The sequence below is a fragment of the Watersipora subatra genome, chromosome 6, assembly GCF_963576615.1.
Source record: "Watersipora subatra chromosome 6, tzWatSuba1.1, whole genome shotgun sequence".
Lineage (NCBI taxonomy): Eukaryota > Metazoa > Bryozoa > Gymnolaemata > Cheilostomatida > Watersiporidae > Watersipora > Watersipora subatra.
Window position 1 is genome coordinate 60,714,596 of NC_088713.1, and position 27,891 is coordinate 60,742,486.

Sequence of the window (27,891 nt, forward strand, 5' to 3'; positions counted from 1 at the left end):
CATTCAATGTGTCACTTCATGTTACAGAAACAGTACCTTTTACATACCGTATAGAAGAGGAATGGAAGACACTCCGTCATTTCTGGCTACAGGAAAAAAACAACAGGATATCCATGAAAAAAGAAATTACTTCCATATGATTCAAGGAAGTCAAAGTTGGCATTTTATATAGAAATTTATTTCAAATTTGAAGAAATTGTTTTTTCGTAAAATATGCCATGATAATATTTCAGGAAAAAGTTATCTTAAAATTAACGTATGACTTGCAAGGAAACTAACTAAAACTAAAGTTAGCCACCAAATGTGTAACAAAAAATGGTGCTAAGCAACAGGGTGAAAAAACTTCACAAAATATTATTATACATATAATGTGTATTATGGATAAATTTAAATTAAGTTATACAAAGTATCTTATAATCTCACCTTTCCTAGCTGAGACATAACAGATACAGATATCTAAAAAGGAGTAAAGAGATAAACCAAGATAATCCTCTTTGCAAGGTTTATTGTCAGTTTATAAAATCTGGATAGCTTGATATTATACTATTACTATATATAATAATTATTATATATTATATTATTATATTGTAATAGATAAAATCAAATCGTTCTTCACACAACTTTCCTAATAAGATGCCTTGAAACAGCCGACCACTCATTTACAATCAGGTCTAACTAAAATGGACAAACTACTAGTAATGTCACAAGAGTTGTCTTGCTCCGTACATAATGATGGCCAATAGGTCCAGGCATATACTTTTTCTGAATTGTCTCCCCTGTCGAACTGTTATTTTACTCCTTTGGGGCAAATACCAGCATCCACCTCCGCAGTACTCAAAGACTGGATGTTCTGTTAATAAGCAAAGAGAAGATTATTCTATAATCTTCTCTACATTTAACGTAAGCCATTACACAAAAACGAATTCAACTTCTTTGTGGCAGAAATCCCCAACTAGCAACAGATGCGAGTTTCTTATTTTGCCATCAACCAAAATCAGCAACATTGCAAAAGAAAACTATGATGTTTTACTCTTGCATGCACACACTAAATAATACAAACAATATATTGGGGATACAAAATGATTATGCATACATGTGGTTATCTGAAGTCGGAAAAAACTCCAGCCCAGCTTACTTTCATTTGTTTTTCTGTTGTTCCTCAAGGAGCTGAGCTAAGGCAGATTTGTCTCCCCATGTCCCCTGCGAAATATTAATGAATCTCAGTTTCAAAATAGATGATTATGCAAGGAGCTAGTTATAAATAGAAGCCATATGCAATGGATGAAGGCCATATACACAGGGTGTCGACCAAGATTGTACAATTCAAATGTTACATCCTGCGAAAACACATCTGTCAAAAAATGACAACTTGACACATGTAGACACACATTGTCAGGTGTTCCGCATAATGGCTAATGTTACCATATAAACGGTGAGCTGATTCTGTCATTACTGATACAGTAAGAACTACTTGCATTACAGAGTATCACAACTATATAGACCCAGAGAGCAATTAGCCATATATTACTTACAGGTGGAGGGGCGTGTGCATCAAGCCTTGATATATTATGTTGACTAGAGGAAGTTGGCCAGCCAATTGAATAACCTGCAGGGCGCTGTGGGAGGTTATCTTCACCTGATGAGAGTAGATAATTACCAATTAGCAAAGCAACATGCTTGTTAAGAAAACATTGCTAATATAATGGCATGGTGAAAAGTTTGTGCCATAAACTAAATTAATTTTAGAATAATTATAAATGAAATAACGCACTATGATACTAGAGAGACGTTATATTACATTGACAAGATTCAACAGTTATTGTAAATATAACATGAAGCCTGGAAAAACAACATGAATATGACATGACAGAACAAACCCACGAGTAGCCTTAAGCTGATCTAAAACAAACCTGATGTAGCCTCAGGTGCAAGAGCTGCAGAAGGAAAGGACGGGCTGAACAAGCTATACCCACTGCCATGTGTCAAAAAAATTGAAGAATCACTGGCCGAGAAGTTCATCATTGGCTAAAATATTTCAGATGTCTATGGTGAATTAAAACAACGACTTATACACAGAGGTCTTAGATTTCTATGGTGAATTGAACAAATGACAGATACACAGATGATATTGATAAGCAAAAAATTTAATGACTAAATATTCCACAAGTTAACAAGTTGAAACCATAAAATTGTATGTTGAGCAATATCTACTGGACAAGTGTGAAAATGTTATAGAATCAAACAAAACGGTTTCAAAATAAATGTTTGTGATTTTTAAATATCTCCGAATGGTATAGCGGTCCACTATCTACACCCAGTGTCCACTATCCATACCTAATGTCCACTATCTACATCCAGTGTCCACTATTTACACCCAGTGTCCACTATCTATACCTAGTGTCCACTATCTACACTTGGTGTCCACTACCAGTTGATACTAAGTGTAGATACTGACTGTAGATAGCGGACACCTAGTGTCCGCTATCTACACCCGCTGTACAGTATTTAAACTTAGTAATGCCTAGTATATTATTAGATGGCCACAGTGATCACAAAATGGAACTATTATTGATAAAGGTAGCTATGATCTCATAGACTGTAAACCCCACTTACGGGCTGTACAGGATCCGCTGTGCGGGTTGCATCAATCAGTTCTGCTAAAGTTCGAGACCTATTACTAAGCTCCGCCCCAATCGCATCCTGCTGATTTCCTGCTCCTAGAGAAGAATCTTGACTAGGAGTGCCTATCGGTGCCGCTGGACTGGCTCCACGAGATGACAACTCTTCTGCAGAGATAAAACAAAACAGAGCTTGTCATTTCCTCAAACAAACACCAAGTTTTGATGATTAGCAGAAATAGTAGCAGGAATGGCTATGTTAGTGATGGTAGGCTGCCTTAAGATAGGCCTCAAGCCGTTTCATGCCAGTTACTGCTTGATCGCTGAAGATGGTCAAATATTATAGTTAATTATAATGAATTGGTACATGAAAGGACATTAATTACAGTAATTCCATGTTATACAATAATATGGCCTACACAGATCGACCAAACTTTAGCTTGCATTTCTCAGTACTAGTTTTTATATTGAATGGAAGACAACTTTCGTTAAGTCATCCAAAAGTATTTACTGTTACCCCTTTGAGCTTGAGGTAAACCTAGATCAAGGTAGTGACAGTAATAAAATAATAATTCAAAGCCCAACTGGTGAGGTGACACCCATCCCCTGTTCTAGCTTATAGTTCACAGTCTAACAGGTGAGGTGACACACACCCCTGTTCTAGCTTATAGTTCACAGTCTAACAGGTGAGGTGACACACACCCCCGTTCTAGCTCATGATTAAAACCATTTTTACTTTTTATTTAAAATTAGTATTAAAAAATAAAAATACATTTAATGCTCAGAGATGATTAGTTGGTTGAGGGGGCGGTACGAACAACATCTAGGAACAATCAACTAAAACAGTAGAGGACAACTCCTCAGCTCCATATCAATTGGTCGCTGATGATCATTGCTACTTTTATCAACTTAACATGTGATCAGTTGATAATAGTTTTGTTGAGTTAATATTCTTTGCCACGCCATAACATTTATGATGAATCGTACTTTAGCTCTATAACTAAATTACACGATATTAGTAATGAGAAAACAAGAACAATGAAAAAACAACATTTAAAGAGTGTTAGGAGTTGTCACACCGTGCATGAAATATTACAAACACTGTTTTTTCTTTCGATATGTGACAAAAATCACAAAGGGTAAAAGCCATTAATGTTATTTGTATTACATGCAGAAATAACTCTTTAAAACCCAAAAGGTAATGACAGAGAGCTATATCATGGTTATTTATAGAAAAATACATTGAAATGGAGAGGTTATCAACTTCTTCACACTTTAAGAAAGTCATTGAGTTCCGACGGTATGTCAACCATAATAGAGTTGAGCAACATTAGGAGTTGTCATACCATGCATTAAAAGCAATAGACTTCTTAGTGATCTGGGTCTGTAACTGGATAGTGTAGATGCTCTTTTCTCCACGGGTGTGGCTAACCACACCATTAAAATGCATTATTTTCGTAGGCAGCAGCAGCATGTTAGCGATACATCACCAATGCAGTATTGATGCGTCGTTTCGAAATGATCATGTTGGTATATGTCAATAAAGAAGAAACCGATACATCTGTGACTGATCGAAGTAGCTTGTTACTAAGATCTTAATTCAATTAATTCATTAGGAGTTGTCTTAATATGAGTTAAGCCAACCTGCAGGATTGGTGCTGAGACCAAAAGATGTAACAGAAGGGCTGGCACCTCTTATCTCTGCAGAGGTAATGTCAGACTGGAAGGAGGAGTATGAGGAGACCTTCTCTGCAATCATTACAAATGATGATATATATAATGATATATATATTATATATATATATAATGATGACAGTAACAGAGATTACAGTCAATCATTTACATATCAAGTTAACTTGTTTCGAGCGTTGCTTCAAAATTATAGCAGATATTCCTACAGGAGTACGGGGTAGTTCATTTAATTCATTCTGTGACAAGCCCTATCAATAAACACTTAAGGAAAAACTACAGTCATACCTCAATTTTTAACTCTAACACCTAGTAGCATTAGTAGTTGTCATACCATGCATTAACCTACACTAAGCTACAATCTAAAAAGATTCAGTCATACCTCAGTTTTCAACCCTCTTCCCTTCCAAAATCCGGATGAAAAAGCGATTTGTTCAAAATCCAAGACTGTTTTTCTCATTATAATTAATGTAAACAACTTTAATTTGTTCCAAATCTAGAAAACAACTTTCTTATAGTATTTTTTTATTATTTTACACCATAAGCTGTACACACTTGTAATAAGAGAGCCAGTACTATATAAAATGAAGTGATTATCTTATAACAATCTACTAAAAGACTGGATTAGGGAATGTACTGATGCATCTGTATCCAACCATACACTAGCCTTGTTTATTCAAGAGTCTCGTGTACAGTATACAAAAGATATAAAAGTGTAAAATTAAACTGGTTGTTTTATTTTTATAAAAGATGTCCTATCTAAAATATTTGAAAACAAAAAAAAACTGTTTTCTTTTTACCAATTTTAAGATGAGCAAAAGATAAGAAAGTAGTGAAAGCCTATACTAGGTCACAATCTAAAAACATTCTTATGAAAGGGAACAGTATCCTAACAAAAAATTGTGTAAAATAAAAAAGTCCCACCAGAAATGTTTCTTGTCTTCAATTGTTGTTCTATTTCTATGTAACATGAAACTTTCTTCTATTTCTTGTAACATGAAAAATGAAAGTACGATAGGATATGGTTAATAGGATATGAAATAGTCGATGGTCAACCAATAGGATACAGTCAAAGCTGAATTTTTTGGTCGAAGTTCAAGGTGTCAAAATGTCGAACTGTACGATCAAAATTGGACTTGGTTGAGATCAAGAGCATTTAAAAGATGAAAAATATATAAAACTATTTAAAATAAAGGTTAAAAATAACCATGTATAAAAGCTAAATTAGCGAAAAAGTCCTAATCGATAATTATCAATAATCAAAGATGTTTGTTGTTTGTTACATAGAGACAGTAAAGTGGAAGTGTACAGTTGGGAATGATATGCTAGATACAATATGGCGGTAAAGGTGCGTAGTTTAACTTACTCTACATTAAATTAGGTCAAGTCTAAACTAGGTCAAGTCTAAACTAGGTCAAGTCTAAACTAGGTCAAGTCTAAACTAGGTCAAGTCTAAACTAGGTCAAGTCTAAACTAAGACAACTATAAAAGCAACAAAAATATTAATTATCACTGGCTGCTTTACTTTCACTTGCAACTTTTTGAGAAATTTTAAAATTAGCAAACTACTTACAGTAAAATATTTGCTGAAATTTTACAGGATACGTTAAAAAATGTGGGTTGAGGTAGCCGTAAGTAGAGGTTTAACTAGAGGCTTGACTGTAGATGTTTGACTGCAGAGGTTTGACTGTACAGGTTTGACTGGTGAGGTTTGACTGTAGAGGTTTGACAGTAGAGGTTTGACTGTACAGGTTTGACTGTAGAGGTTTGGCTAGAGCTTTGACAGTAGAAGTTTGACTGCAGAGGGTTTGACTGCAGAGGGTTTGACTGCAAAGGGTTTGACTGCAGAGGGTTTGACTGCAGAGGGTTTGACTGCAGAGGGTTTGACTGTAGATGACATCATACAGTGACTAAGAGGAACAGTAACAAGGCGCTTTTGCCAGAGTTTGATCTGTTCGAATTGTTTGTTGGGAAAAAGGATTTTTATACATCAAGCACAAAATGATTATTATATTATTATATAGTAGTAACTTGACACAATATCTTTAACACATTTGAAAGAAACGCTTCTGTAACACTGAGCTACTATGGCCTGCTGGTCTAGAACCCTGTACTGTGAACCGCGGGTTGGGGTTGAAGTCCCAAAGATGTGAGATGGTAAATGAAAAGGTGAGAGATTACTACCTAAGAAACGCTGCCTAAGACATTCTACTATTCTAAAAATCGCTCATATTCAGAATAACTAATAACTTCCATAGATTCTAGGGTGGCAGGATCCTACGCGTGCCTACCAAATCCTGAAGGGAACGAAAGATCTGAGGCTGATGTCAGACCAAGCGGACCTCCCAGCAGCCAAGGTGGTAAATCTTCCTGGGTGGCCTCAGTTGTAGCATTAGTGACAGTGCTAGAACTTGTCTCTTGTGACTTCAGAGCCTGTATCAGCAGATGAGAGGAAATGAGATGACAAACATCAACAAGTGGCAAATAGAAGTGACAAACATCAACAAGTGTGAGCGATTAGTGGCATCTGATAAGTTAGCCTGCATCAATTATTCTTCAAAAAGATTTCAACAAATTTAAATGACAAGAATTAATAAAAACTAGATCTATATATTTTACAGGATACGTTAAAAAATTATGACTGAAATTAAAAAGGTATGACTGAATCTTGCTTGGTAAAAATCATAAATGTGTAAAAAGATAATTCAAGGAGCGGTTAAAAAACTGTACAATGTTAGATTGCAACAAGTGCTGAAATTCTCAAAGTCATGATGAGGCAAGTAAATGGGAACAAATGTATGTATAAAAACTGCAGGCTTTCAAAATTCATTGTTTTTAGCACCTATAGTCACCTGCGATTAACAGAAGACCTACCTGTATAACAGCTATAGTCACCTGAGATAAACAGAAGACCCACCTGTATAACAGCTATAATCGCCTGAGATTAACAGAAGATCTACCTGTATAACAGCTATAATCACCTGAGATTAACAGAAGACCTACCTGTATAACAGCTATAATCACCTGAGATTAATAGAAGACCTACCTGTATAACAGTTATAGTCACCTGAGATGAACAGAAGATCTACCTGCATAACAGCTGAAGTCACCTGAGATGAACAGAAGACCTACCTGTATAGCAGCAATGGTTACCTGAGATGAATAAAGTCTACCTTCACAATAGCTGTCTACCTGAACAGAAGAGCTGCTTACATCATCACCCACTGAGATGGAATGATAACAGCAGCAGCCTTAGACTGAGAAAAAGAACTCACCTGTATAGCTACGTTTCTATTATTGGGGGCCCGTCTGCGCTCAACCTTGATGGCCGAGGAGGCGGAAAAGATCATTTTTGTGTTCTTAGCATTCACCTTGTAGTCAATCAGATTGAGGCTGTAAGAGAGAAGCAGACAGCCTGCAGTTGAATGTAGTATTAGTTTGAGAGGTTTGCAGGTTTGACAGAAGAGGACTGTTCATGACAGCAACTGACAGTGCTTCTCTTTAGTTCAGCACTTTTGACCAGGCAGAATAGATGCCTTCTCTCTTTCCAATCAAGGGGTTTGGCACTGACTAACAGGTGCTCCTCTTCCTCGACCTCACTATGACTAAGTGACTTTTTAGTGCTCTGGGTATATGACTGCAGAGTGTAGGTGCTCTTTCCTTAAGGCCTGTCTACACACACGGATGAAAAGAGTTGTTTTCGTAATCAACAGCAGTGTGTTGGCGATACATCACCGATGCAGTATTGACGCATCATTTCCAAATGACCATGTTGGTATTGGCCGATAAAGGCAAATCCGATACATCTACGATGGGCTGAAATACTTTATCACTAAGATCTTTATTCAATTTTATTAACTTCCAATGCATGCTAGATGAAGCAGTTGAAGCACATTAAAGTATAGCCACAGGTGCCGATTTTTTCGTTGAGTCCGATCGAAATTACGAAAAGAACAAACATCACGAAATAATTCGGCCAAAATTCACAGAATTGTCAGAGCTGTGCATGCACACCGAAATCGTCGACGAAATGCTTATAATTGGTTAAACAAATCATTAGCAAGCACGATTCTAGCAGCTTTCGCGATTTATATAGTCGCTAATAAAGCTGATGCAGCTATGATTAGCTAGAATAGTTGATTGTCACAATCTCGATTCAATTTTATTTCCAACATAACAAGTTGCATGCAATACACTTTCGGTCGACGATGATAACAAGACGTCACACGAACAACTATTTATACACGAACAACTGTTTATATACGAACAACTATTTATACACGAACTGTTTATATACGAACAACTATTTATACACGAACAACTATTTATACACGAACAACTATTTATACACGAACAACTATTTATACACGAACAACTATTTATACACGAACAACTATTAATACACGAACAACTATTTATACACGAACAACTATTTATACACGAACAACTATTTATACACGAACAACTATTTATACATGAACAACTATTTATACACGAACAACTATTTATACACGAACAACTATTAATACACGAACAACTATTTATACACGAACAACTATTTATACACGAACAACTATTTATACACGAACAACTATTTATACACGAACAACTATTTATACATGAACAACTATTATACACGAACAACTATTTATACACGAACAACTAATTATACACGAACAACTATTTATACATGAACAAAGATTTTCTCGCTTGTAACAGCTATGAAAGCTACTACTTAGTTATAACATATTTCAAATAATCATTTCAGTGATTAATTCTATTGAAATCCTTTTTCTATAGTTTAACTTATGGCACGAACTTGAAAGTATTTTTGTACATGGTTGTTTTTATAGGGTTTTCAATTAGCAAAATATTATATTATAAATAACCACACAGCACAGTAGCTATCACAACTCTTTGCTGGTTCATATTACAACACAAACATTCAGACAATACTTCAGCAAAGAATCGATGAACTTCATACGAATTAGGCCAAATCTCATTGGTCGCTCTATTTGTCAACACGGTTTATCGTTTAATAGCTTGGTGTCTGTAACCATAGCAACTATCTACACTACATTATCACTTTTTTTATTAGCTAAAACGAACAAAAAATAGATGGAATATTGTTAATTCCTTTATTGGAGGAAACGCTTTATTGCTAAGGTAAACACAATATCTGGCCAGCCATTAGCAACTTGGTGTGGAACAATGGAAGGGTCAGCCGTCTCAAGATTCTACCTGTGTACCTAAGCAAACTATTCACCGGCAACCTTTCACCTTTAATCTTTCACTTGTTACCAAACTGATGCAGCAATCACAATGAGCACTATAATATCAGATAGGACAATCCTACAACAAGACTGCTCTAACCACACCCACTCAAAGCTCTAAGCACACCCACTCAAAGCTCTAAGCACACCCACTCAAAGCTCTAAGCACACCCACTCAAAGCTCTAAGCACACCCACTCAAAGCTCTAAGCACACCCACTCAAAGCTCTAAGCACACCCACTCAAAGCTCTAAGCACACCCACTCAAAGCTCTAAGCACACCTACTCGAAGCTCTAACCACACCCACTCGAAGTTCTAAGCACACCCACTCGAAGCTTAAACCACACCCACTCGGAGCTCTAACCACACCCACTCGAAGCTCTAACCACACCCACCTGGGGTAACGTTCACTGAATACTTTTCCCAGCTCAACAAGTCGTCTGCACCTGACCCTCGTGACATCATCAGGCTCCCACTCCTGTGTTCTGATCAGACCTGAACATATCAAACTGGATTATAAAATGGACAGAGGAATAGCCTGTGAACTAAGGTCATAATGCATGCAACAGCATGAACTAGATGTAACTAGGTAACCTCAATGCAGGCAATTCCACTTTTACTGTCGTATTAATCCTGAATTCTAAAACAGACAAATGGTCTATGGTTTGGAGCTGATGATCTCAGAATGTGACATTAAAATACATTTGGCTTGTAATCTCCTATAAGGATTAGGTACTTGTAACCAGTACACATCAGAGCAAGTAGTATTTCGGCAGTGACAGCACTAGTGGTAACCCATCAGTACCTGTAGTACCTGTAGTAACCCAGTATCAGCAGTAACATAGTAGCAGCTGTTATAGCCCAGTAATAAGTACACAGACTATGTCTATGCTAGTAGTAGCTAGACATAGTCATAGTAGTAGCACCAGACTCTGCAAGGAATGTAAGTGTCGGGTACAGGGGGAGTAAAACTCATAAACAGAAATAGAAAAACTGCGATGACATTAAGGTTTTCAGTCTATGTCTAAGAACTAAAGAGATCATGCAAGTTCAAGGATCTATTTTAAATATAAAACCAACAGGCATAGACTAAGTTTTCTTAAGCATTGACATACAAAATTTAAAATGCCTGCAAACAACTATGTAAAAATTAAACTCATGATTCACAAAATAAAATAATAAAAACAGTGATTTTTTAAAATTTGCATGATTTGGATTCAGAAAACTTTTGCTTAGAGTTAATGGAGAGAGAGCAATAACAAGCTTCCATCTACTTGATGCTTAAAATGTAAAATTGGAAAAACTATAAATTCAACTCAGCTGACATTATGATCAGTTATTCATCATCATCCCATCTCATCAAATATTCGAGACACAGTTTGGTTCATTGCACTGAGCAAAAAATATAAATGATGAGTAAACACACGTATGGGCGGATGGCACATGTATATAATGACATGCATGAACAAGTGATAGAAGAGGTGGACAAGTGACAAATATAAAGAGGTGACATGCAAAAGCAGTTGTAAGGAGATTACGACCATAAACAGATGACCAGCGTGAACAGGTGACAAATAAGCAGATGACAAGTGTCAGCAGGTGAAGCATTTGAATAAAAAAGACTCACTAAAATCAAGTGACTCGTGGCTCTCATGCAGAGGCAGGAAGCACTGCAACTCGACATCTTCTGGCAGAGGAAGTCGGTCATAGACGGAGAGGTCAAGGGACTTGGAATCCTTACAGTGACTCTGGATAGAGTTGAGAGCCTTGGCCAAGTTCAGCCAGCATCTACAGGTTAGTGAGAAGTTTTGAAGCAGTTTATGAAACAGACAAAAGTAACCAACTGCATCCTACAGACGGCATTTAGAGCTTAATTAAGAAGGACCAGTTGATAAGTGTGTAGTTGAAATGTCTCTTTACCTAGATACACGTGTTCTATCTTATGCATACCTGTAACAGGTGTACAGCGCTAGAATTGATCATCCAAAATGTATAAGGCCCTTCGTTTTTTTACACAGCTATTTAACTCAGTCACTATGAAAAATTTTGCTTGTTCTGACGAAATTAATTTAAACCGAAATTTTGTTGCTGACGTACACTCATTATTATTATTATTATTATTGTTGCTGTAAAAGCAACAACAAGAGTTTCTATCATAGAATCAGAATTTTATCTAAAGATTTTAGAATCAGCAGAAGACTTTGCACAAGATCCAATGCATTTAAAAAACAAATTTTACTTTTTTTAGTTTAGTGAAACTGGATACAAAAGAAAGACGATATCATTTTTTGCAATTGGACTAAATCGCAGACCACCATTCTCTGAGTTGAAAATATACTTACAGGAAATATCTGAGAACCAGTGTTAAAAAATTTCACAAGCAAAAATAAGTTTACGTCCCTGCTCACAATTATCTTTTCATCCATCTTAAACCAAAAAGTAAAGTTTGGATATTATGCTGTGAATTCTGGGTAAAAAAACTAACTAACCCATTTCTTACAAAATGATAACCCAATATCCTAAAGTTATTGTAGCAAATTTGTGGGTTGATCAGGTAACTCTATGACCCGTGATCATGTTTTTGGTACTAAGATGAGCTGTTAACAGCTTTCTGCAGAGAAAGACTTAATCTGTAGAGTATATGACCTCCTATAGAAGCAATTTGCTACAACATAATTATAGCCTGCTTGAGAGAACTACAAGTTATTAAAACTGCTCTTGCTAGAGGACCGACCACTCACTCATAAGAGGTCATATGATGTAGAGCAAACAACTCCTCGTTTTTATTTATTGGCTGATTCCAAGTTAAGTGATACCAAGAATAGCATCATTATTTTAAATAAGCAACAGTTTCATAGAAGAGTAATAAATATTTTAACAAACTTATAAAATAATACGGTCGCTATCTGAGTCACGTGTGACTTGTGTCCACCTGCAAGACCACATTAAACATATTCAGTCTCACTCACTTGTTGAGTAGATATCGTCATGGAAACACTGTATACACAAACAATGTGTAGCTAATATGCAATCTAAAAAAGGATTCTAAATTTTCTAGTTTTTCACGCGCATATTTAAAAACTTATACTTTGTGCTAACATGTATTTTCGGTTTCTATTACGAAACATTTGAGCCGGCTTTACGTTCTGCATCATATACCCTAAGTATGCATCTCGTGTGTATATGGTGCGAGTTGTGACCATGTCAACTCACGATTGTTTGATTGGAACCGATATAAGTCGTAACTCGGATAGTAAGTGTCATTAACTAAGATAGTAAGATCATTAACTAGATATAAATCAACTGCATAATCTTTACAAATCTGTGAAGATTGTAAAGATTTTAAAGACAGGACCTCTGTCTGAAGCTACGGCTGCAGAATGAGAAAAAAGATCGCATCACACAGGATTTGAACTCTCAACATTCAGCTTGGTGGACCTACACTAACACTGTACCAATCGACCATCCATTTGTATTTCAGAATAATTGTACCTATAATTATTACACCTGTTGATCTCTCACGGCTCGCTAATCCGCAGACTGTAATAATATTACTATTGTCACTACTAGTATTATTATTATTACTGTTTAAATATTATTATTATTACAATAATAATAATATTATATACTAGAAATTCCACTGTCATACAGCCCACAACCAAAGTGATATTGGAACAAAAGAAAGGGTACTGATGGTTGAGAAATGCAATATTAGCAGTCAAATGGCACTGCAGTGCAATAGGATAACTGCAATGGTAGCTGTAAGGTACTGGGTGTGGGTGTTATTATATACAACAAACAGCAATAATGGAAGGAAAAGATTATGTTTATATCTCTCTCCCTGCAATAGGAGAAATGCAATATTGACCAATATTAGAAGTAAAATGCACTGATATTATTATAATAACCAATATTATTAATATAGTAATAATAAAAAACCAATGCACAATTTTGTTTACATTTCAAAACGTCATAGCTAACAATATCAAGAAGTTGTGATATTTATATAGATTTTTAGAAAATCTGTACTACGTAGTCATTGTTCTGTAGTCATCTAAACTTATAATTAAATATTGTAATAATCTCATAAGAATCGTTAGAGAAAAATATCATCGTCATTTCCTTTACTTACACCGCGTTGGACATCAGTTAGAATACCAAAGTACTCAACAGGGTCTAAAATGTCAGGGAATTTGAAATCGGCAAAAATGAAACGATTTCAGTACTCTTACGTTAATTACAGAAACCTTCGGCAATTCGACAATGCTATAGACTGGTGAAATGTCTACGTTATTTTTTTGTGAAATGCGCACAACTTAATCGTTCTATTCTCTGTCGCTCAGCGTTTCAATATCCGGCCTTAATTTTGAAAAAAGTAAGGCTTAGCAAGTTTTAATAACGATTTTCGGCCAAATTAATCTGCCTATTTGTGTATAATCCGATCAGATGGGTAAGTTTTAAGATACTTTCGACGGTTTACAAAGACTTGGTAACATATTTAAATAGGCTTATATGTGTTTTGTATCGTTATTATACTTTAACGACTCTACAAAACGATGATTAAATTTATTGATGAGATTTCAAAACAAGGGTTTGTGACGTCATTGATGAATAATTTTCGTAAGTTGTGTGCACATGCACTTATCATAAAAACTCTCAAACTTCGCTCCCGCTCATTTGGTCGTGGGATAACTCTAAATTTTCAGTCACGAACTGAGCTTCTATTCCTATCTAACAATAGTCTATCCACTCCTTTGTTAAAGTAATGAGGTAATCCCGTTGAATAACAGTGTATAACCAGCTGTCAATAATGAAGGCATTCTAAGCCAAAGAGCACCTGTGAGTCTTGACAATGCCGTTAGAAAGATATCCTTCCCTGCAGATTAGCCAATCAAGGATGATCTTTATGGTAGGTAGTGCTATATGCTCCCTTACGTTGTACTTCTGAGCCTGGTTTAATAGCACTTCCAGAAAACCAGCTGCAACATGACAGCAATGTGCAGATGCTATGTAACTAGCATGACACTAGCTAGCCGGTACTATGGCTTCAGAACTTATCTATACCTTCTCATTTAGGTATCTATGCTCCCACTAAAATGTTGTTAACTGATCTTCATATCAAGTAGTGTTACTCAATCAAAAAACAACAGAAGGCATGTATTCACTTTTAATACAAGAACATTCCATAATCTAAGAAAATACTTTGTTTATTGTGCACAAAACTATGTATTGAAAAGAGCTATAACTCAGAATCACTGAATGACCTACTTGAGAACAAAACTGTGTGACCTACTTTAATGTCAGTGAATGACCTACCCAAAAAGCTGACAGTGACATCTCTAAAATGTACTTCATCATCTGTGAGAGCTTTCTCGCTGCCGCTGCTGTCGATATGTGAGAGAGTAAAAAGACTTATCGCAACCATGTGTGTCATATTCTGCGCTGACAGGAGTGAGAATATTGTCTGTGAGCTTAAACACTTGTGTAGCAATTCCACTAGCTTCGATGTTTTCTCTTTGTCTTCAATAGATCATATAGATAGAAGATAACTGCAGTCTAGAAGACTAGGGAGAAAGTGAAAATGCTAATGGGAATTATAGAACATCCACACAGGGCCTGGCCATTACACCGGCAATGCTTTTTGTATTTCATAGCTTACATATACAGTGAAACATGGATAACTCGCCCTCGGATATAGCGAACACATGGTTAACTCGAATGGATTTGCTTGGTCCGTTCCCACGCAATGATAAATGGCTTTATATAACTCGACCTCGGCACCGTTAACTCGAACAGTTTTTTGCCGAATTCACAAACGGTTTCCGTTCAATTTATTTCGAAGGAGTTTCCACTAGTCGCGAAGCTGAGAGTACTCTGCTTTCTTAACAAAAGCGCTTTTAGTACGCGTATAGTGTACATATAATTTCCCCCGTATCGTATAATGGAACCGAAAAAGAAATTGTATAAAAATGATTTATGGGGTCGCTAAGACGTTCGCTTAGCTACGGCCAAGCTATAAACGTAGGAAGGTATTAGCGATAAAAATTTAATAAAGATAGACACAGCATGCAAAAAACATATTGTAACAGTGGTTATATGCGGATACATAAAGATAAAATGTCACAAATAGGCTCGTGGCTTGGCATCCGCTACAACAGACATCCGCTTTACGATGGCATCACGCAAGCAAAGAAAAGCGTAGAAACCTTCTGACAAACTTAAAGTACTCGAGGAAATCGAAGCAGGACAAAAGCTATCAGCATTATCAAAAAGAGAAAATCTTCCAAAAAGTACAGTGTCAACATGGATTAAACAAAAAGAAAGAATAAGATCGCTATGTGACCAAAATTCATCAAGGCTAAGAGATCGTTCAACGTCGCACGATGATTTGGATGGTGTATTATTGACTTGGTTTAGACAAGTGCGTAGTGAAGGCGTACCTATCGATGGACCAATTTTGTTAGAAAAGGCTAACAAGTTTTTAAGGACTATAATAACTGTTTAAAATTTATTTCTACAATAAGTCACACTGTTGATCTTTGTCAAAAAATACCTTGCCACAGACTACACTCGATAAGTTTTTTAAATGAAACAACTGATCAGATGTAAAGCATGCTTTTTTGATTGGTCATAAATGTTTACTTATGTCCAGTTTTAAAAATTATCAGAAAGAATAAATATTTTTCTATTGGGCTGAGATTTGTTTGCAGTTTTAGGTGATGTGACTGACAAGACGTTTTAAGATTAAAATTGGCAAAATTGATCTCGAGTAAAACACTCAAAAGAAAAAATGTCTTCTGAGCGTTTTAACCGCGATTAGGTTTTGCAATTTTAATCTGAAAAAGCTCTGGCAGTCACATCACCTAAAACAACACACAAATCTCAAGTGTATAAAAATATCTATACTTTCTGATAAATACTTTAAAACTCTACATCAGATGCCCTTTGACTTACAACAAACCACCTATACTTTAGTTTTATATATACATGTAGTTTGTATATGTATCTACTGATAAATACATTCACTTGTGAATGTGCTCTGATAACTTGAACGCTCTGATAACTCAAACACTTTCGCTCGGTCCCGTGAAGTTTGAGTTATCCATGTTTCACTCTATATATAACTATATAGCTATATATATATATATATATATATATATACAGTCAAACATGGATAACTCGAACTTCAAGAGACCGAGCAAAAGTGTTTGAATTATCAGAGCGTTCAAGTTATCAGAGCACTGTCACAAGTCCATATATTTACTTATTTATTAGTAGATACATGTACATATACAAACTATAATATAAATCAAAAGCACAAATGGCTTGTTTCAAATTAAATGCTTCTAATGTAAAGTTTAAAACGTTTTCATGAAAAAGTATAGAGATTTTTCTATCACTTGAGATTGGTTTGTTGTTTGAGGTGATGTTATTGCCAGGACGGTTTCAGATTGACATTGGCAAAACTTGATCGTTGTTGAAATGCTCAAAAGAAAAGACATTTTTTTCTTTTGGGGTTTTACCCACGATCAATTTTGCCGATTTTTCTTGAAGTTTATGCAGATTACCTTAATTTACCTGGGATTCGTTAAGAGCAACACTCCGAGGCAGTTCAATTAAAAGTTTTACGAGGTTTTACGGTACATTCTATATCACTCACGCTTTTTTAATAGATACTTATTGAATGTACACACGTATTCTGTGTTTAGGTCAAACGATGAATAGTTTTTTGTAGCTCAGACAACGTATACATTTAATTACAACAATTTTTAAGACGTTTTAAACATTCAACATTCCGACGTTAATTCAACACGGAATCAACGTCGGAAAACTATTCATCACGGGCTAGCCGGGTCACGCACTCAAGGATTTTCGCCACGCACATACAAAACAACATGCGATTTTTGTTTTGTATGTGCGTGGCGAAAATCCTTGCGCGCGTGACCCGGCTAGCCCGTGCTATTCATCGTATCGCAGTATAAATCAAATTTCACCAAACTTTTAGAAAAGTCGTTGACAAAAATATTTTGCCGATGGTGGTAATAACGACGCTTATGAATTACGAAAAGATGAAGTTTACCTCTATGGCTTTGAATAAAGTGATTTTTTAAAGCGATAACAACCGTTTCGGAAGCCGTTGGGCAAAAAAACAGTTCGAATTAACAGTGTTGAGTTCGAGTTATCTATAGCAATTTATCATTACGTGGGAACGGACCAAAGGAAATGTTCGAATTAACCATGTGTTCGAGCTATCCGTGGACGAGTTATCCATGTTTGACTGTATATATATATATATCTAGGAGATATGATTTATATAATGCTTAAACCAGGCCCGTATTCCCTGGGGCGGCTGGCCGGCTGAGCCGCCCCAACTTTTTAGGAATTTTTGGCAACTAAGTACAGTCAAACTAGGATAACTCGCCCTCGGATAAAATGTAAAATTTATTACGAACACTTGGTTAACTCGAACGGATTTGTTTGGTCCGTTCCCACGCAATGATAAATTGCTTTAGATAACTCGACCTCAACAGCATTAACTCGAACAGTTATTTGCCCAACGGCTATAGGAACCGTTTTTATCGCTGTAGAGTATCACTTTATTCCAAGCCATATAGATAAACGTCAACTTTTAATAGTTATTGGGCGTCATTATTATCATCATCGGCAAAATATTCTTGTTAATTACTTTTATAAAGGTTTGCAAAAGGTCAAGTTTTAACAAACATCCGCTTGGCAATAGCCCCACGAAAGCGTAGAAACCTTAGGATGAACTTAGAATAAAATCGTGAAAATTGATCTTTGTTGAAACGCTCAAAAGAAAAAGATGTATTTTTTCTGAGCGTTTTAACTGCGGTCAAGTTTAGCCTATTTTAATTTGAAAACGTCCTGGCAGTCACATCACCTAAAACAAACCAATCTCAAATAATAGAAAAAATGTTTATACTTTCCGATAAAAGTTTTTAAAACTTTACCTGAGATGCCCGGTTGAGGCCCTACATAAAAGAAACTGTTTAGCGGGGCTGACACGGCCCCTCCAAACCCCCAGATGCTCATAACTCGTCGCCTAACATTAGCCGCCCCAACTTGCTTAGCCGCTCCAACTTGCAACCAGGGAATACAGGCCTGGCTTAAACATGTTTAAACTCCTGTAGAACCAATTTATTTTTTGTTATAATTCAGATAAACAGTTACATAGCATAAGTACCTGTCTCCAAGTGTATAAGGGCCTGGAGATATAGGAAAGCCATCACAACCTCGCCATGAGTCCACTTGTTCTTTGAGACAAAGCTAAAATGATCAATTCTTTTAGGGTGAACTCAACTATAAAATAAATATAATGTAATTCATGATGCAAACAGATTAAGCATTTAGACCAAAGTTTCCAAAATCCACCAAAGTTTATATTGTACAATTCTCAACTAGTCTTAGCTGCTCGCTGACACAGCCTATACGCCATCTATAATACATGTGAGACACACTATTCGTACAACAATTATGGTTTGTTGGATGAGACACATTACAAGGGTTGTCTTCTCATTAATTGTAATTTTGACAGCATTTTCTCAACTTTTTCCTGTAAGCAGAAGTTGTCTTCTGCTGGATGAGACATGTTGAAAAGGTTGTCTTCTCATTCACTGTAATTTTAAAGGCATTTATTCAAATGTTTCCTATAAACAAGAATGGTCTCAGTTGGATGAAACACAGTGAAGGGGTTGTCTTCTCATTAACTGTAATTTCAAAAGCATTTACTTAGTTTCCTTTAAGTAAAAAAAACAACCAAATTTGAGAAGTTGACAGAATATTTGTACAATCTAAAATATTAACTATTTTAAGTTTTAATCAACAATCATTTACAAACTTTTTGATTATCTTGAGTAAAAAAATAAGAGATGTGATTAAACTTGAATGTAATTAGATAAAAGAGATAAGTGGAATGGCTCACTTGACACTCTCACAGTCTTTTATCTGCTTAGAATAAAGCTTCTCAAGGTTGGTCGGTGCGACAGGAAATGGAGAGCGAACAGCGATGCTACGAATATAGTAGTAGGTGACAGCGAGCTTGTTTGATCGAGTAGAGCATAGAATAGCTAGCTGATTGTATGGCTGACCTACAACACACAGGAATTTATTCATGATAGGACAACTCATGACACGCTATAACCGCTGCTACTTCTTCACAATATTACTAACATCTTGTAATTTAGCTATATAAACGAGAATCCCCAAAATACCAGATACTACAACCAATTAAAAAACTAATTTACATATTTAAAAGTCACAGAATTACTAAGTCTGTTAGCAGCTGAAGATGTCTGACCAGCGAGCCAATTATAAGATGGCTTTAGAAGTAACCTAGGAAACATATTCATGATTATTCATGATAGGACAACTCCTGACACGAAGGAAACAAGTTAGCAGCAACAGTACCTGGTATAAAATCATTATAATATAATATATATTATGTATATATAATATCCCAAAACAAAGTAAAGAGCTAGTTAGCTGACGCAGACTGTGAATGTCTATTGGATATGGACCTAGAGCTATTCTTATCATATATGTGGCACGTCGATACTGCTGACTTATTTTCCCTCGCAACGCCGTAATGCTGATAGTAGTTTATTTCAATGGAAAGACTGAGAAGTCAATTTTTCAATTGCGATTCGATTGAACACTACCCGAGTAAACAAAAGGTAAGAGAAGGCAACTTTGAAGGTTTCAGGGATATTGATCGCTAACAAGACTGAGTCAGACTTGAGCCTAATTGTTGTCAACAGACACAAAACTGTTCATTGCAACAGAACTACTGATCCATTTTACTAATCTATATATGATTAGATGTGGATGTTTGCGTGCAGTGAGCACAGGTAAAAAGTATGATTCCAAGACAAATGTGGATGCTTCATGTAAATTCAACAAAACTGCTCATTCTTACAAAAGTACTTATCCAGTTTTACTAACCTACATGTACAACTGATATATATATATACTAGCGGAATGCCCAGCATTGCAAGGGTATCAAAAATCAGCTTATAAACAGTGGCAGGTAATGTAGTTGCCTGCCACTGTTTATAAGCTGTGGCAGGCAACTACATTACCTGCCACAGCTTGTAAACACTACATATATAAGCTATTATATATATATTATATATAAATAATATATATACATATATTTAATATACATACATATACATTATAAATATATATAATGTATCTACATATATATAATTAGATGTGGATATTTGCCTGCTGTGATCACAGGTAAAAAGTATGATCCCAGGTCAAAAAATATGGATTTTAGTAAAAGATTCACAAAAACCACGACAATAACTAACCATCAAACAAATAATAAATTTTGCATAACAACTTAAAAAAGTATCTCAACCTGGACATCTGCAATATTCACACAAGAGGTAATAACCAACCAGTTTTCATGAATATCAAGTTATTTTGCTTTCCAATAGATATTGATTGATAGGTTAATCGATTGTGTTAAAGTTTTTGTCAGTTTAGCAAGTTGCTACTCCTTTTTTGTGACAAATAGACGCTGTCATTCAAAAGGGCAGTTGAACCCTTTTGACCAATAGCACGAAAAATACTCTGGTACAGGTACTAGCCTGAGTGCCTCACTTTCAACTAAAGTATTGGTGATTGAAAGGTTGAAACTCGCTACTAAAAACCACAAGAAAAAGACAACTCATTGAGATGGCAACAGAAAGAGATAATAAAAAAATACCACAGGATTGACTCACCATTTGATGGTACATAGCGAGACGCGAGGTTGTAAAAATTCTCAGCTAAGGCTATTCTCTGTAGGTAGCGGGCTAAAAAATATAGCATGATTCTACCTTTGAAATTCTCCATGACTAATATACAGCATACCACAAAGAATTCCTTAGACTAACGCGTCACAGTCAAATTAGGGGTGGAGTGTGCCCCTTCCTTACCTCTTGAACACATGAAAACTGACGCTGCATTCTTAAGCAATAAGCTATTATAAACTGAGGCCACCTGATGTGATTACCTTTTTTAAAACCTCAATTTAATTATTGTCATATTTAAAGGGTCGCTGACTTATATCAATTTTTATCAAACAAAATTTCATCAAAAAATATAGATATTTTCTATCATTTCAGATTTTGTTTGTCGTTTTAGGTGACGGCCATGTTTCAAAAATAAAATCGACAAAACTTAATCGCACTTGACAAAACTTAATCGCACTTGACAAAACTTACTCGCACTTGACAAAACTTAATCGCATTTGACAAAACTTAATCGCACTTGACAAAACTTAATCGCACTTGACAAAACTTAATCACACTTGACAAAACTTACTCGCACTTGACAAAACTTAATCGCACTTGACAAAACTTAATCGCACTTGACAAAACTTAGTCGCACTTGACAAAACTTAATCGCACTTGACAAAACTTAATCGCACTTGACAAAACTTACTCGCACTTGACAAAACTTAATCGCACAGAAGAAACGCTCAGAAGAAAAAGACATACACAAAAAAGACGCGCTAGACTTCCCCAAAAATAGTCGAGCTCGACTATAGGCAGCATTGTCGAAAAAGTCTTTTCTTCTGAGCATTTTAGCTGCAATCAAGTTTTGTTGATTTTAATCTTGAAGCATCCTAGCAGTCAGATCATCTAAAGCAACAAAAAATGTGAAATGATAGAAAAATATCTATATTTTCTGATAAAATGTGCTGATAGCGGTATTGAAAGGGTAAATATGTTATTGTTGAGGCCCAGCCATAGCAAGACTTACCTATGTCCCCAAGATGCACCAAGCAGTACTGACAGATGTACATGCAAGACGTTTTACTGGGGAGCCTAGCCTGAGCTCTCTTGTTCTGTTCTCTCCTTCCTATTCATAGACATAGAAACAAAGCTGACTTTTCTTGTTTACAAAAGGCAACAACTGTGTGTTGTTCCCTTCTTGCAGGTGATAATAACTACTAATAATAACTACTTTGTTCAAGAAATGGATAAACTACAAACATGCAGCTATCACAACCCTTGTAAGGAAACCTGATGAAACTCATTGATGATTAGACAACCCCTAAGAGTGTAGCCTTAAAGTGTAGCCTTAGAGTGTAGTCCAATAATTTAGCAACAACACGAACTAATTTTTATACATTAACTCATTCACACCAAGGCGCGAGTTAACTCGCGTATTTATAACGTTGCTAGGCACTCAACGCGAGTTAACTCGCGTATTTATAACGTTGCTAGGCACTCAACGCGAGTTAACTCGCGTATTTATAACGTTGCTAGGCACTCAACGCGAGTTAACTCGCGTCTGAAATTTACCAATTCTTTGCATCGTTATTTTAAAGTTATAAAAAATGTTTTTAATTAGTTAGAAAGAAAAATTTCTGGCCAATCAGACAAATTTTAAAATATGCCTCTGACGTCTCTGGCAAAAGTTATAAACAAATTAGTACAGCCATCTCGATATCTACCAAAACCGGAAATCATTGTGCCGACTTGAAATTTTATCGTTCGTGATAATTCTTTTGCAACTTCAGAAGCAAATATGCAGATTCAGAAGTGGTAAAACATTGAAAGACTCCATAAATCAAATTAAAACATTATTTGTAATGTTTCAAAGTGTTTATTAATTTTTAATTTTGTCAATTTGAATCGTTATGCGAATAAAAATGCACTCTTCACGCTGCCAGCTGTAGTCAGACTAAGGTTATCTTTCAGTTTCGATAGGATCATATTGATTCTTATAGCTGTCTATGAAGTCTGAAAAGTCAAGAACAGAGTTATTGAACATATTTTTATTATTTGAAACATTTTCATGACGTTGTATTTGAGTTATATTTGCATATAGATTTGCTATGCTTTTGTTTGAAGGATGATACTCATGAGGAAAAGTTCGAAGTTAGAGTTTCATGATTTTCATGTGCATGACTAACTGCATATGTATAAAGAATATTCATAACTATGTATTGTCTGTAATAAATGAGTAATTTCAGTCAAACTTTGTATATTTTGTAATTTTTGTGGTGCAAATCTAACTTTGTTTCAGCAAAAGACAATTTTTTCAAAATTGGAAATTTCTTGAGAATACCTTCTTTGAGGCACGGATCTACATAAAAAGGATACAAGTTGTTTATATGAATGTAATATAATTTGAAAGAGGAGACTTGGCTGGTTCTTGTGAAATTTAATTGAATAAATTATCTCAAGTCTGTCTCCTGTAGTAGTAATTTGAATTACGGCAAATTTCTGAAAAATTGGCGGTATCTGGGGCTAATCGTCTAGAAATTAGTCAGGTGCGAATGAGTTAATGACACAAGGTAATGGGCACAAAAAGAAAACTGACTTTTTTACACATGAATAACAATTTATATATTGGCATATATGAATTACAGCAAGTCGTCGACTTACGACTTTGGTTCCGGCCGGTCGTAAGACGAATTGGACGTAAGTCGATTCTGTATATTCTGTCATATCTGATCTAACTTAAATGAATTTAGCTTACTAAACACAGACTTGAAAGAAGTTTTAGAATGTTCAAACTTTTAACTAAGGTTTTATCACATATCTGTTTGCGAATTCGTTTTTACCATAACAGATAGCGCTGAACTAGCCATGACGAGCAACGTATATCTTTTAATAATGTTTATAATCAGTACACAAATCGCCAAATTCTAATTTTGAAAAAAAATATTGTTGATATTGTGTGGCAGAAAAAAAAATCGCCGAACAAAAAAATAATGAGAAAGCTTAATAAAAGTAATGAAAAACGGCTTTTGCTGCGCCTCGCACTGAGCTGCCTGACATTTCCACAAATGTGGTCGTAAAGTCGGGTGAACGTATATTGCATAGGTCGTAAGTCGACGATTTACTGTACCTTTACCTAAAAGAAATGTTTTGATGTTTCAATTTTAGAAAGTTAATTTTATGTGCTCATTACTACATGCAGTCTGTTGAAATTCAGATGAATACCTTTTGATTTTTTCTTCTCAAATTTCTTTTTAAAAGTAGCAAATATTATTGTCTTTTTATCTGTCACATCAATCAGAACTTCAGATTTGTCAACACCAACTTTGCCTGTTGTGTATGACAGAAATGACATGACAGCTAATGACAGGTGTATGTAGTGCTCACCCTAAATGACAGCTAAAGACAGGTGTATGTAGTGCTCACCCTAAATGACAGCTAAAGACAGGTGTATGTAGTGCTCACCCTGAATGATACCAAATGACGAGTACTTGCGCCGGAAGTGTGGATGGAGGTGGAAAGCTTCACAGATGTCCTCCAGCAGCTACAATAATACACATATATAGTATATATAATAATATATTGCGTATATAATATTGATATATGTATATTCTTACAAATCTCGTTGGCGATAAAAGTCAACTCTGATTGGCAATGGGATTTGTCTCCCTTACCGGCTCTGAGCTGCCATGATGAAGCTTCAATAGCCAAACAGTACTTTCTGTAGCATGAGTATAATAATAATTGTATATATAAAATAATATATATAGTACATAATAAATACACTATAAAGTGTAAATCTGCTGCCCTGTCACATACTCAACGGGATTCTTACAAATCCCGTTGCCGATAGACGTCAACTCTGATTGGCAATGGGATTTTTCTCCCCTACCGGCTTAAAGTGTAAATCTGCTGCCCTATCACATACTCAAGGCTAGGATATGTATGCATTTTAACAAAATAGTTTTGCTAGATTCCTAAAGCTAAATAACCAGACTGTTAATGATAGGACTAATATTTTAAAGCCACAGTCATCCTTGAAAGTTTGTGCAAATACTCTCGTAGGCAGTAACTGCAATGCTATAAATATTAGACCTAACAGTTACAAATGTTAATAGTGGACATGCTATAATAAAAACTGAAAGTATTGAAGTCTTCAATAAATTGAGATGAAAAGGTATGTGATACAAAGTAACCATTCCTAAAATTTAACTAAGAATTCACCACAGAGCTAACACTCCATTTGTGGAAAAAAGAGGATAACTCTCAGAGACAGGATGGTCAACAGTCTGTCTTGTCTATTAGCAAAATGACTCACTAAGAACTAGCAGGTCAGTAAGCAATAGAGCCATGTAGAAGTAACTTTCTCAGGGAGGGTTGAGTCGCAGTAGCACAAAAAAGTTTCGACCAAAAAGTGTTAGAAGATCAAGGTTGTAGCCCAAATGTAGAGCGAAGCATAACAGACAAATTCTACATTACTTTCCACAGAGTGAAGCAGCCTGTGGTTGAACCTCTCGTATCATGATGAAGACAACTGAGAAATGAGACCTGTTCGCACCCTGTGTTAGAACATTGGTTATCCCGTGATTAGAGGAATGGCATATGACTCCCCTAGTTTACTCAGCGAGTCCAAACTAAGCTACCATTTGTTCAGCTAGCGGCGACATACTGCACATAAAACTCTGTGGCAGGTATTCACCTGCATTCATAAAACTATCCTAAATTCTTACCTGCATTTACAAACCCTTAGTAGGTACTTACCTACATTTACAAACCCTTAAAACTACTTACCTGCATTTACAAACCTATAGTACGTACGGACCTCCATTAAAAATGCATTAGTAGGGACTTACCTGCATGTAGAAGCCTAGAGAACTTTCTAGAAAAAGGTGAAAGTCAGCCTGCAGCTCAGTTCTCTTGGTGCTTGAAGACTTGGCCTTGATTAGCTGCTGCAAGGCAGATATTTGGGCCTTGAAGGCAAAATTCCACCTGTTAAAGAAAAAACAAACATTAGCTTAAGATGTAAGTTGATCATATTTTACTAGAGCTATCTATACAATACCTAACAAAAGATGTGTATGTACAGGCTAGAAATCCCCTCAGTTTAACCGTTATCGCTGGTGACATTGTGGACCCGTATTATATGGAACACTATGGGGGCGGGGACTGAATTTTAGGTAAGGTCTAGGCTTCTAAGGCTATTTACACATGAATGTCATACGCATCTACCAAGCAGTATCTAAAATCTTTACTATAATAAGAATTGTGCCTGTTCCAAAGTTCAGATCGTGAAAAAAACTCGCATTACACAGGATTCATACTGGCAACCATCGGCAAATTATTTTATGAGGTTAAGAGTGCAAAACTATTGTATGAGAAGACAACTCCAGAATTTTGTGATAATTTAATGCCACTCGCGACCAACTTAGTAGACTAACACGCTATCAATCATTGCTATAAAATCGTGCTAAAACCTGCATCAATTCTTCACCTTTCAAGATTGTAGAATAATTGTGCACATACATATTATCTGTGCTTTATTGACACACATGACGATCTCTCACAGCACATTGGATTGCTGGACTACTAGTATACTATAACAGCTGATGGCTAGGCCAAGCTAGAAAATCATAGCAGAAAGTTAAGATGTCTTTATATACAGAAACCAAAAGACCTACAGCTCTGTCTCTATCTTCTGGTCAAGCGCTGCTTCCAAACTTGTCAGCAGAAGAGTTCGGCACAAAGTCTGCAGCCGCTGCCGAAGCAGCATAGCATCTGGTTTCAGCAGTTGGTCAAAAGGTTCATCTTTGCTGTCAGACTCTGAACTTGACATGCTTGATAAGTGAGCTTTTATATCCGCCACATTCCTGAAGCAAATAGTAGTAGTTTCAGACGCAGACAAGTCACGGATATTCAAAGTCAAAGACAAAATTTTTACAATCGCAAACATGACATAAAGTTCGGAAAAGTTAAAAAGGTGACTTGCTAATGGCTTTTGAAAAAACAGCTGCAAAACAAAAAAATATTACCGCACTTTTCGACTATGAACCGCACCCCTATATAAGCCGCATCTGGTTTAATTTCCAAAAGACGACAATAAAACAATACATAAGCCGCACCTTTGTATAGGCCGCAGAACTCAGGACGGTGCTTTTTAACGCGGCAGCAACTTCGCTGTTTAAAACAGCTGTTTAAACAGTGCCTAACGGCACTAGATATTCTGGTTAATGCACCCTAGAGGTGAAAGAAAAAGCCACAGAGTAGCCTCACCCTTATATAAGCCGCATGGCTCAAATCATCAGAAAAAATTAGCGGTTAATAGTCCGAAAAGTATGGTATAGAATGAAGCGCATAAAACTACATTTATGAAAAAAAAACATAAAATTATATCGAGACGGTAATGGACTGAATTAAAGACGTACCTAAAGGTTTCTTCAGTAGAGCCAATCATGGTTCCTGAAAAAAGGGAGGCAGGTCATAGGTCAGTGTAAAAGCATCATATAATCAGAAAACTAAAATGGTCTCACACTGGGTAAGACTGGTAAAACTCAGTCTCACACTGGG

At 35.9% G+C, this 27,891-nt stretch overlaps 1 protein-coding gene across 1 annotated transcript; it reads right to left on the minus strand.

Moving 5' to 3' along the window:
* Window positions 1-229: 229 nt before the first annotated feature.
* On the minus strand, window positions 230-27,778 carry LOC137397929 (nonsense-mediated mRNA decay factor SMG7-like). The gene is made up of 20 exons (XM_068084017.1): window positions 27,750-27,778; window positions 27,006-27,194; window positions 26,181-26,316; window positions 24,793-24,871; window positions 22,358-22,456; window positions 21,334-21,405; window positions 19,524-19,689; window positions 18,786-18,868; window positions 14,897-15,100; window positions 14,418-14,559; window positions 11,208-11,368; window positions 9,976-10,075; window positions 7,583-7,700; window positions 6,599-6,740; window positions 4,263-4,367; window positions 2,614-2,786; window positions 1,911-2,025; window positions 1,533-1,636; window positions 1,136-1,200; window positions 230-850 (listed from the first exon to the last, which is right to left on the minus strand). Exons 1-19 carry the CDS (start codon window positions 27,776-27,778, stop codon window positions 1,138-1,140), a joined length of 2,280 nt encoding a protein of 759 aa, XP_067940118.1. The 3' UTR covers window positions 230-850; window positions 1,136-1,137.
* Window positions 27,779-27,891: the final 113 nt, after the last annotated feature.